The 12,237-nt window shown below is 50.3% G+C and overlaps 1 protein-coding gene across 1 annotated transcript in view; it reads right to left on the bottom strand.

Moving 5' to 3' along the window:
- The window catches only part of adgrf3a (adhesion G protein-coupled receptor F3a), a 171,178-nt gene that overhangs the window by 44,288 nt on the left and 114,653 nt on the right, over positions 1-12,237 (bottom strand). Inside the window, exon 13 of the mRNA XM_072500692.1 lies at positions 11,762-11,941. Within this exon, the coding sequence (XP_072356793.1) occupies positions 11,762-11,941 (180 nt within the window). The remainder of the gene's footprint in view (positions 1-11,761; positions 11,942-12,237) is intronic.

Here is a 12,237-nt window from a genome sequence, read left to right as displayed (position 1 = left end):
TGAGGCAAAGGAAAGGGGACAACTGCCCCCGACTATGTCTGAAGCAACGATATCGCTTCTCTTAAAGAAGGAAAAGGACCCGCTACAATGCGGGTCCTATAGACCTATTTCCCTCCTAAATGTAGATGCCAAGATCCTGGCCAAGGTAATGGCAATGAGAATAGAGGAATGTGTCCGGGGGTGGTCCACGAGGACCAAACTGGGTTTGTGAAGGGGAGACAGCTGAATACGAATATACGGAGTCTGTTCGGGGTAATGATGATGGCCCCACCAGAGGGGGAAACGGAGATAGTAGTGGCGATGGATGCCGAGAGAGCATTTGATAGAGTGGAGTGGGATTATTTGTGGGAGGTGTTGAGGAGATTTGGTTTTGGAGAGGGGTATGTTAGATGGGTGCAGCTGTTGTATAGGGCCCCGATGGCGAGCGTGGTCACGAATGGACGGGGATCTACATATTTTCGGCTCCATAGAGGGACAAGGCAGGGATGCCCTCTGTCCCCATTATTGTTTGCACTGGCGATTGAGCCCCTGGCGATAGCGTTGAGGGGTTCCAAGAAGTGGAGGGGAGTACTTAGAGGAGGAGAAGAACACCGGGTATCTTTGTATGCGGACGATTTGCTACTATACGTGGCAGACCCGGCGGAGGGGATGCCAGAAATAATGCAGATACTTGGGGAGTTTGGGGATTTTTCAGGGTATAAATTGAACATGGGGAAAAGTGAGTTGTTTGTGGTGCATCCAGGGGAGCAGAGTAGAGAAATAGAGGACCTACCGTTGAGGAAGGTAACAAGGGACTTTCGTTACCTGGGGATCCAGATAGCCAAGAATTGGGGCACATTGCATAGGTTAAATTTAACGCGGTTGGTGGAACAAATGGAGGAGGATTTCAAGAGATGGGATATGGTATCCCTGTCACTGGCAGGGAGGGTGCAGGCGGTTAAGATGGTGGTCCTCCCGAGATTCCTCTTTGTGTTTCAGTGCCTCCCGGTGGTGATCACGAAGGCTTTTTTTAAAAGGATTGAAAAGAGCATCATGGGTTTTGTGTGGGCCGGGAAGACCCCGAGAGTGAGGAAGAGATTCTTACAGCGTAGCAGGGATAGGGGGGGGCTGGCACTACCGAGCCTAAGTGAGTATTATTGGGCCGCTAATATTTCAATGGTGAGTAAGTGGATGGGAGAGGAGGAGGGAGCGGCGTGGAAGAGATTAGAGAGGGCGTCCTGTAGGGGGACTAGCCTACAGGCTATGGTGACAGCCCCATTGCCGTTCTCACCGAGGAACTACACCACAAGCCCGGTGGTGGTGGCTACACTGAAGATTTGGGGACAGTGGAGACGGCATAGGGGAAAGACTGGAGCCTTGGGGGGGTCCCCGATAAGAAACAACCATAGGTTTGCCCTGGGGGGAATGGATGGGGGATATGGAATGTGGCAAAGAGCAGGAATAACGCAACTGAAAGATCTGTTTGTGGATGGGAAGTTCGCGAGTCTGGGAGCGCTGACCGAGAAATATGGGTTGCCCCAAGGGAATGCATTCAGGTATATGCAACTGAGGGCTTTTGCGAGGCAACAGGTGAGGGAATTCCCGCAGCTCCCGACACAAGAGGTGCAGGACAGAGTGATCTCAAAGACATGGGTGGGGGATGGTAAGGTGTCAGATATATATAGGGAAATGAGGGACGAAGGGGAGACTATGGTAGATGAACTAAAAGGGAAATGGGAAGAAGAGCTGGGGGAGGAGATCGAGGAGGGGCTGTGGGCAGATGCCCTAAGCAGGGTAAACTCGTCGTCCTCGTGTGCCAGGCTAAGCCTGATTCAGTTTAAGGTATTACACAGGGCGCATATGACTGGAGCACGGCTCAGTAAATTTTTTGGGGTGGAGGATAGGTGTGCGAGGTGCTCGAGAAGCCCAGCGAATCATACCCATATGTTTTGGTCATGCCCGGCACTACAGGGGTTTTGGATGGGGGTGACAAAGGTGCTTTCAAAAGTAGTGGGGGTCCTAGTCGAACCAAGCTGGGGGTTGGCTATATTTGGGATTGCACAAGAGCCGGGAGTGCAGGAGGCGAGAGAGGCCGATGTTTTGGCCTTTGCGTCCCTAGTAGCCCGGCGCAGGATATTGTTAATGTGGAAAGAAGCCAAGCCCCCGGGGGTGGAGACCTGGATAAATGACATGGCAGGGTTTATAAAGCTAGAGCGGATTAAGTTCGTTCTAAGGGGGTCGGCTCAAGGGTTCACCAGGCGGTGGCAACCGTTCGTCGAATACCTCGCAGAAAGATCGATGGAATGGAAAAAAGAAGGCAGCAGCAGCAGCCCAGGATCGGGGGGGGGGGGGGGGGGGGGGGGCGTGGGGGGAGAGGGGGGTGGGGGGTGGGGGGGGGAGGGGGGGAAGGAGGAACCAGAAGGACTCTCAGGGTTGTTAATATATACTGTATAATATGTATAGGTCGTTGCGACAGATAATTATATATTGGACTGTTAAATTATATTTTTGGAGAGTGTTACTTGTGATAAGGCAGTTGCCAATTATGGTTAGTTTTCATTTTTGTTATTTATTATTTATTCATTTTTTGTTTATAAAATAGGTCATTGTTATTTGTGTTATTATAATATTGTGTAAAGGATGCACAATGTACTGTGTTGGTTGACCAAAAATTTTCAATAAAATATTTAATTTTTAAAAAAAGGACTGACCTCAAGTGGGCTGTACATGACAGGTTTAGCTCAGTTGGCTCGACAGCTGGTTCATGATGCCAATTGTGTGGGTTCAATTCCCGTACCGGCTGAGGTTATTCATGAAAGGCCCTGCCTTCTCAACCTTGCCCCTCGTCTGAGGTGTGGTGATCCTCAGGTTAAATCGCCACCAGTCAGCTCTCCCCCTCAAAGGGGAAAGCAGCCTGTGGTCATCTGGGACTATGGTGAATTTACTTTACTTACATAACAGGTTGCATATCTTTTTATGCTAAAGGTGCATTATAAATATAACTTATTGTTATATTATTCTGTGAATAGTTGTCAATTTAATGCAATTTAGGTGCCAATTTCCCCTCCATGTGTCTTTCCCTAAAAGTGTTTTTGTACTCTATTTTTATGCCCTATTTCTTCCACTCTGGTTCACTTGGAACATTCTTTAAAACAGGCAGTTTTTGTCATTGAATTCATTCAAACAGTAATGTAGAGCACACACACTAAATTACTTTATATTCTAGTCCCCGAAGAGTAAACCAGAAATTCCTCATCCATAATATTCTGTCACAAGCTATGGGTAGGCATTTTATTTTTAGTTAGCCATTCATTTATGTGAGGATACAGATAATTTTACTTTCTTCCAGCTGCTACTCAGTCCCGTAAGCCATTGACCAACTACTATGTGTGTTTGAGGCAAAAGAAACAGATCAAAATTAGACTATCCAATACATGTAACGCAGAACAGCATCAGAAATAGGACTGACACTATACTGGTTCAGATTCTTTTTTCTTTAGAAAATATTTTATTGAGGCATTTATAATTTTAACATTTTCACATTTTAAACAACAGGGAGATCCATCACATGCAAAAACCACACAATAACATACCCAACTTCCCCCCGCCCGAACTCCTAACTACCCATACATTACATTCCCTGACAATATTCTTCACTTCCATGCCTCCCCTTCCACCCCCCCCCCCCCCGACCCGACCCCACCCCCCCCCCCAACAACCCTACAACCCTGCTGACGGTCAATTTTCCTTGAAGAAGTCGACGAATGGCTGCCACCTCCGAGCGAACCCTTGCAATGAACCTCTTAAGGCGAATTTAATCTTCTCTAGCCTAAGAAACCCTACCATTTCACTGACCTAACCCCCGACATTGGAGGCTCCGAGTCTCTCCATCCCATCAAAATCTGTCTCCGGGCAACCAGGGAGGCAAAGGCCAAAACGTCAGCCTTTCTGCCCCCCTCCCCCCCGACCTTGGCTGCCGGATCGTCCGACACTCCAAATATTGCTACCTCTGGACCCGGAGTCACCCTCCCTTCCAAGACCTCTGACATGACTTCTGAGAATCCCTGCCAAAATCCCCTCAGCCTCGGACACGCCCAAAACATATGTACATTGTTCGCAGGATTTACCCCACACCTGTCCTCAACCTCCTCAAAAAACCTACTCATCTGGGCCACAGTAATATGAGTCCTGTGGACCACCTTGAACTGAATCAAGCTAAACCTGGCACACAACGAGGATGCATTGTCTCTCCTCAGGGCCTTCTCCGGGAGGGGCTGTTTAGCACACTAGGCTAAATCGCTGGCTTTAAAAGCACACCAAGGCAGGCCAGCAGCACGGTTTGATTCCCGTACCAGCCTCCCCGAACAGGCGCCGGAATGTGGCGACTAGGGGCTTTTCACAGTAACTTCATTTTGAAGCCTACTTGTGACAATAAGCGATTTTCATTTCATTTTTCATTTTCCCATAGCCCGACTTCCAACTTCCCTCCCACTCTTCCTCCCACTTTCTCTTCACCTCCCCGATTGGGACCCCTTCCCACTCCATCAGTTCCTTATATATTTCTGAAACCCTCTCTTCTACAACCCCTGTTTTAGACATCACCTTATCCTGTAGTCCCCTTAGTGGGAGGCGAGGGAAGCTCAGGACCTGTCTCTGGACAAAATCCTGTACCTGAAGGTACTGGAACCCGTACCCACCCTGATTTGTTATGTTGTAGGTGTAACATAAGCGGCTTCCTTGTGGTGCACTTGACAAAGGAAGGTTCATAAGTGGAGATAACTTCAACACGTTTATTAAACTATTTACACTTCTATTACTCGGCTTTGACACTACTGCTAATCCTACTATAGCTATCCAGACTGACTAACCAGCTGCTGCAATCCACGTGGTGGGTGTAATATTGAATCAACCCTGTGTCTCTAATTACTGACTGTCTCCACTGGAAAGAGGCAGATCATGTGTGTGGTGTCCTTTATATATGGGTTGGTGTAATGCCCATCTGGGGTCATGTCACCTCCTTGTGTATCGTGAATGTCCATTGGTCGCGTCCTATCTAACTGATCTATTGGTTCAGTGTGCGTGTGTGTGTGATCTTTCTGGTGCTCCCTCTAGTGTCTAGCTAGCCTACATGCATTTACATTGATGCACATCACCACACACCCAACAACTCCTCTAGCTCCTCCAGACTCGGGAACCCCTCCTCAATGAAAAGGCCCCCAAATCTCTCAATCCCTGCCCGCTGCCACCTCCTGAAGCCCCCACCCAGCCCCCCTGGAGCGAACCAGTGATTGTCACAAATCAGTGACCACACCAACACCCCATCCAGTCTCATGTGCTGCCTCTATTGCCCCCACACTCTCAGGGCTGCGACTATTACTGGGCTTGTGGAGTAGCGAGCCGATGAGTACGGCAGAGGTGCTGTTAAAGCCTTCAGACTCGTACCCTTGCAAGATGCAGCCTCTACTCGCTACCACACCGACCCCTCCCCACTACCCATTTCCCAACCATCAAAATATTGGCCGCCCACTAGTAATTAAGAAAGTTAGGAAGGGCCAAGCCCCCCTCCCCGCGCCCCCGCTCAAGAAGGGCCTTCTTTACCCTCGGGGCTTTCCCGGCCCATATAAAACCCGAGATCGCTGCATTCATCTTCCTGAAAAATGCCTTGGGGATGAAGATTGGAAGACACTGAAACACGAACAGACATCTCGGGAGGACTATAATTTTCACAGTCTGTACCCTCCCCGCCAATGACAACGGGAGCATGTCCCACCTACGGAAGTCGCCTTTCATTTCATCAATCAACCTACCCAAATTTAGTTTATGAAGCTGACCCCAATCCCTTGCCACTTGAATCCCGAGGTGCCTAAAACTCCCTCCCACCACTTTGAATGGCATCTCCCTCAGTCTCCTCTCCTGCCCTCTTGTCCATTTTTAGTTTGTAACCTGAGAACCGACCAAATTCCTCCAGTATTCCCATAATTCCTGCAATTCCCCCCCAACGGATCTGTTATGTACAGGAGCAATTCATCCGCATAAAGTGAAACCCTATGTTCCACGCGCCCCCCTCTCACTATCCCCCGCCAGATGTTTGATGCTCTCAGCGCCATTGCCAAAGGCTCTATGGCCAGGGCAAACAGTAGTGGGGAGAGTGGACACCCCTGCCTCGTCCCCCAAAACAGACTAAAATACTCCGATCGAACCCGGTTTGTCCTTACATTCGCCACCGGTGCCTGATATCACAACTGGACCCAATCAACAAATCCCTGCCGAACCTTCCCAGGACATCCCACAAGTACTTCCATTCCACCCGCTCAAAGGCCTTTTCTTAATGCAAACAGTCAAAATAAAGGGAAGAAGTTAAAACAATCCCTCCCAAGGCCCGAACACAAAGCCCCACCCCTCATCCCTTCACAAAGCATTGTATACCGGCCTAACCCCAAACAGAACCGAAGAAACGGAAAAAAAACAAAAAAATCCAAACAACATAAATCCAAAGTTTTTCACAATATAGTTCAGTTCTCCTCAATCAAAGTTCAAGGTCTTCCTTCCCCTGCCAGTCCATTGTCCTTCATAAAGTTCTGCCTCCTCCGCCGAGCCAAAGTACAACTCCCGGCCCCCATAGCTCACCCATAGAGGAGCCGGGTACAATAGTCCAAACTCAACGCCCTTCTTGTACAGGGCCGACTTGACCTTATTAAAGCTCGCCCTCCTCTTTGACAGCTCTGCTCCCAGATCTTGGAAAACCCGAATCTCGACGCCTTCCCAAGTGCATCGCCTCATCTGCCTGGCCCACCTCATAATGCGTTCCTTGTCCAGGTACCGATGCAACCGTACCACCATCGCCCTCGGCGGCTCGCACCCCCCCCCAACCTGGAGTTTGCGCATCAGTGCGCTGTGGGCCAAATTCACCTCCAACGCCAGGTCAAACGCACCTTCCTCAAGCATCTTCACCAGCATTTTCCCAACATACGCACCTGCATCTGATCCTTCGATTCCCTCCGGCAGACCCACAATCCGAATGTTCCGCCTCCAGAATGGTTCTCCAGTTCCTCCATTTTCTCCAGCAGCCTCTTTTGCTGGTCACGCAGCATCCCAATCTCTGCTGCCATCAAGGTGGACTGTTCCTCCTGCTTCCCCGCCTGCTCCTCCAACCTCTGGATTACCTGACCCTGGGCCTCCAGCCTCATCTCCACGCAGTCAACCACAACCTTGATTGAGTCCACCGCCTGCGCCAGGTCCTCCGTACTTGCCTTCCGCTGTTGGGTGAACTTCTCAATCAGGAAGCTCACCAACTGGTCCATCGACCACTGAGCCGACAGGGCCAGACCCTGTCCGCCCGCCATCCCCGTGCGAGGTGTTCGCTCCTCATTCGCCACCACCGCCTTGTTCCTTCTTTTCCAAGTACTTCTGGACCTCAGCTCCATAAACTAGGGTCACTTTCTTCTGCTCTCACTTCTGCACCTTTTTCCATCAAAGTTCCTGTGACAAACCGGCAAAAAGGCTCTCACAGACTGTATGTCCCTTCTTTCACAGATCTCCACCCGATGGTGGCCTTGGAGTGGAGCTCCGAGGAGACCAACATCGATGCTTTCATCCACACCTTGCACCAGTGCAGAGGTACACACACCTCGGTGGGTTACATTAGTGGACAGGCTTCTGGGGCACAATCTGGTGAGCATTGCACAGATGCTGATGCACATCAGCTGGAGTCAAGGACCTCCAGGGGAGTCAGCAGTCAGATGTCTGCAGGACCCCGGGACTCAGCTAAGTCCCAATCCCGTGCCGAGCCTCTGGACCAGGCTATCCCAGAGCACATGCAGTCGCTAGGGTGCGGCCGTGAAATGTAGACGACGTTGTCAGTGACACTCCAGTGAGTCTGTCGCCAATTGGAGGAATTTCAAAGGCTACGGACAGATGGCGCCGGCACTGTGTGGCGACTGCACTGTAAAGCCTGGAGCATGATTTCTGCACCGTGAGTGGAGGTGTCCAGTGTGTGGCTCAGTCAGTGACGGCCATGGCTGACCGCCTCGACTGAATGTCCCAGTCATTCAGGGATGTGTCGCAGACACAGGGGACATTGCTGAGGCACTACAGGGCATGTCCCAGTTGTCGTGTTGGGTGTTCCGATGCACAAATGATCCAACACGGCTGTAGATGGTACAACTCTGTTTTATTGTCTTAACAACGACAACTACTCACTGCTGGCTTGGGTACGTGCTTCACCAGCTAACCTGTGGACCCAGCCCTATCACTATCTTAGTGAGGCACTCAGCACATGGTCTATGTCTGAGTGGCACGCTGTGAGCTCTGTGCTCTGAGCTATCTCCTGGTAAAATGAGCGGGAACTGTGGTGTTCCCTGTTTTATAATGCGTGTGCTCTCACTGGTGATTGGCTGCGATGTTATGTGTGTGCTGGTTGGTCCAACTATCTGTCCATCAGCATGTGTGTGATTGCACCATGATATGTTAATGTGGATATCATGACATCCCCCCCTTTCACAAGGATATGTGCCTACATGCTAATAAATAGAAATGTGTACTGAGTGCATCTGAGTATGTGTGTGCAATATTTACAACATGTACACGAGGCTAAACTATATACAGAGGAAGGTGTCAGGTGCAACAGAGCAACGAGGTTGTACCAATAACAGAACAAATGCAATTAGCAAACGATGAGAGAAAACTTCTGGAACAATGAACGACAAGAAAAGAAACACGTTAACAGTACTGTAAAACAATTCAGTGAGTCCAATGTGCTAACAGGCTTATAAGTCAAGTCTCTCAGGTGGGTGACAAATTCGAACTGACCGTTAGGGTGGCACACCACTCATCGCCCGGATCAATGCTGCGCCCTGGCAGCGGCTGTTGGTTCCGATTTGGGGACATCCGGTTCTTGTGGATTACCACAATGCGGAACGGCTCCCTGTCTTCGGTATCACTGGTCTGCATATTATCTGGATATAACTCAGTGTAGGAGGTTGAATCGCTCGCATGTCCCTACGAGGCTGGCGGAATTGTTGGGAGTTGGCAGGTTGAGCTGCTCGACAGCAGGCAGGGTAGTGGCCCATCCTGCCACAGCGAACGCATTGTCGCGCTTTGGCCGGACATTGCCGCTTTAAGTGGGCGGAGCTACAGTTGCCGCACGTCATGACGTCATGGTGTTCGTTGCGCCACCGCGCATGCACGGTGCGGTCTTGCGTAGAGCACGCCTGCGCATCATGTCCCTCTGCGTCAACGTCTCCTCTTTTGGCGTGTACAAGCGCGGGAGGCCTCGGAAAGCACGCATAATGGCCGCACTCATCCGGGCCCTAGGCCGGGAGGAACTCAATCGATTGGACCCGCTCCGCCTCGTAGGACCCAAGCCGTGCCGTTTTGGCAGCCTGGATTTGGGAGTACCGGCTGGTCGCGTTCTCATGGAGGACGCAGGTCTCGATGGCAGTCACTAGGGTGAGGCGCTTTATTTTAAGGAGCTGCTGGCATAGGGGGTCCGAGATGACCCCAAAAACTATCTGATCCCGTATCATGGAGTCGGAGGTGGCGTCATAGCCGCAGGACTGCGCGAGGATACGGAGGTGTGTCAAGTAAGATTGGAAAGGCTCATCCTTACCCTGCAGGCGCTGCTGGAAGAGGTACCTCTCGAAGATCTCATTGACTTCCATGCTGAAGTGTTCCTCGAACTTCAGAAGCACTGTCTTATATTTTGTCTTGTCCTCGCCTTCCACGAATGCCAGGGAGTTATAGATGTGGATGGCGTGTTGCCCCGCCATGGAGAGGAGGAGGGCGATCTTCCTGGTGTCCGATGCATTCTCCCTGTCTGTGGCTTCTAGGAAGAGCTGGAAGCGCTGTTTAAACAGCTTCCAGTTTACGCCAAGATTTCCAGCGATTCGGAGCGGCTGTGGCGGGCTGATGTTTTCCATGGAGCAGGATGGCGGATTTCTGAAAGGGTGCAGGTAGATCTGACAGTCGCTGGTTAGCTTCCACTACTGGTATCATGTCGTGTTGGGTGTTCCGATGCACAAATGATCCAACACGGCTGTAGATGGTACAACTCTGTTTTATTGTCTTAACAACGACAACTACTAACTGCTGGCTTGGGTACGTGCTTCACCAGCTACCCTGTGGAGCCAGTCCTATCACTATCTCAGTGAGGGACTCAGCACATGGTCTATGTCTGAGTGGCACGCTGTGAGCTCTCTGCTCTGAGCTATCTCCTGGTAGAATGAGCGGGAAATGTGGTGTTCCCTGTTTTATAGTGCGTGTGCTCTCACTGGTGATTGGCTGTGATGTTATGTGTGTGCTGGTTGGTCCAACTACCTGTCCATCAGTGTGTGCGTGATTGCACCATGATATGCTGATGTGGATATCATGGCACCAGTCACTGAGGAGCATCGCTGAGGGCATCGACACATGGTGCAAACAATGCGGAGCCTCCAGGACTGACAGCAGCAGATGACCCAGAGGCCTCCGGAACTCACTCCAGCTGCCCTTCCAGCCCATGGAGTCCCCCAAGCCTATAGGGCCCAGCCGTCACCTCAGGGCGGAGGCAGCATTGGAGGCCAACTCAGAGCAATCCACCTGGGAGATGGCGCAGCCTCCAGTTCTTCCAAATCCTCCCCCCTCCTGATACCGGTGCATCCATGGGTATCGGGCAGAGGGTGGCACGGCGATGCTAATGGCACCAGAAGTCAGCCGTGACCCTCCGGCTACAGGCCCTCCAGAAGACGTCTGCCAAGGGTATCAAAGGCCACAGGGCATGGAAAGCAGCAGGCTGCCTCCACCTCTGATGTGCATCCTAGGGTCACACCTAGACGTAGCACTAGACCACGTAAGATCAAGGAGATTGAGGAGTACTGAGTGGATACTGAAGGCACTGATGGGAGAGAGGGGGGCACTATTTGTAGCTAGGGGAAATACAAATGTCTATTGTGTGCACTATTAAAACATGTTACACCTGATACTCATGAGACCTCTGTCACATTAATTTTCACAGTGGGCCTGCCTGCACTCCCACCCTTGTTGCCCTCTGCTCTTCTCCCCCCAACCCCCGGGCCCCCGCCCTGGCCCCGGTGCAGCCCCCGACATGGAAGATTTCGGCCACCCGACCAAGCCCAACCCACCTGCTGGGGTGTTCCCCACCTGCCCTTTGAGCACTGGGGCAACAACACTGGTGCCCTTAAGCTGCATGTCGTAAAAGGAAATGGGTACTCACCTCCTCAGGTCCCCTCAGAAGCCATTGTGCCTGTTTCACGTTTTTGGAAAGGAGTACTAAACAATTCTGGCGTGATTTCTCACTGGGGAGCCGGTTAGATCCCGGGAGGCCGTTAGATTTGAATTCAATCTCGCTAATAACATTGAAATTAATGCAAATTGCGGTTTATGAATTTCTCGCGTGATCCGGAACTCGCCATCGGGAGCAGGCCGCTCAGATAGCAAATTGATTAGCACCCGCCGCGAATCTCAATTTTGGCCTTTTCCGCGATCTAACCGGATCACCCAGACCGCAGCCAGACATAAGAAACAGAAAGATTTTACCAAGTTTGTTGGGGAACCTCAAGGCATACTGAACCAACGTTTTACCTCAGGATACAGATGAGCAATGAAACTGCATTACGTGATAAGATAAAATTATAAATCAAATATTGTTTGAACAATTATCTTAAATTAGGCAAATTACTTAGAACCAATATCCTATTAGTTACTTCAACATTGTACCAAATGCAGAAGGTTTCAATTGGCAGCTTTTGAGCTTTGATCTTCATAGGAACAAAACAAAATTACTTACTGATATAACAGTGCTATTAAATGTAGATTGTGAATACTCTGCCGCGTATGTAAGTGTATCCAGAATGTAAGATAAAGCAATTGCATCTGCAGTATCACTGCTCTTAATGTTAATGTTGGTTAGATTTCTCAATACTTCCGGCAGCTTTTCAGATGTTGAACCACGTCCCTCCTTCAGTTCCTGAAAAACAGTACAAACCAATTAAAATAAAATTCTTTCTAGACTACCTTCAATGGCCTACATCCAAGTTTAGGCCTTTTACAATGAAGATCTCTTATGGTGTTTCTCCTGGGGAGCGTTTGTGGTAGTCACCACTGTTGTATATAGTGCACGTATGAGATGTAATACGGTAAGGCTCCTGTACTACAGGTATGGGCGTAGATCCGTGCCTGCTGGCTCCGCCCAGTAGGCGGAGTATAAATGTGTGTGCTCACCAAGCTGTGGCTATTTCGGCAGCAGCTGTAGGAGGCCACACA

The sequence above is a fragment of the Scyliorhinus torazame genome, chromosome 4, assembly GCF_047496885.1.
Source record: "Scyliorhinus torazame isolate Kashiwa2021f chromosome 4, sScyTor2.1, whole genome shotgun sequence".
Taxonomy (NCBI): domain Eukaryota; kingdom Metazoa; phylum Chordata; class Chondrichthyes; order Carcharhiniformes; family Scyliorhinidae; genus Scyliorhinus; species Scyliorhinus torazame.
The sequence above is the reverse complement of the archived record's forward strand: the minus strand, read 5'-3'. Positions and strand labels throughout refer to the sequence as shown.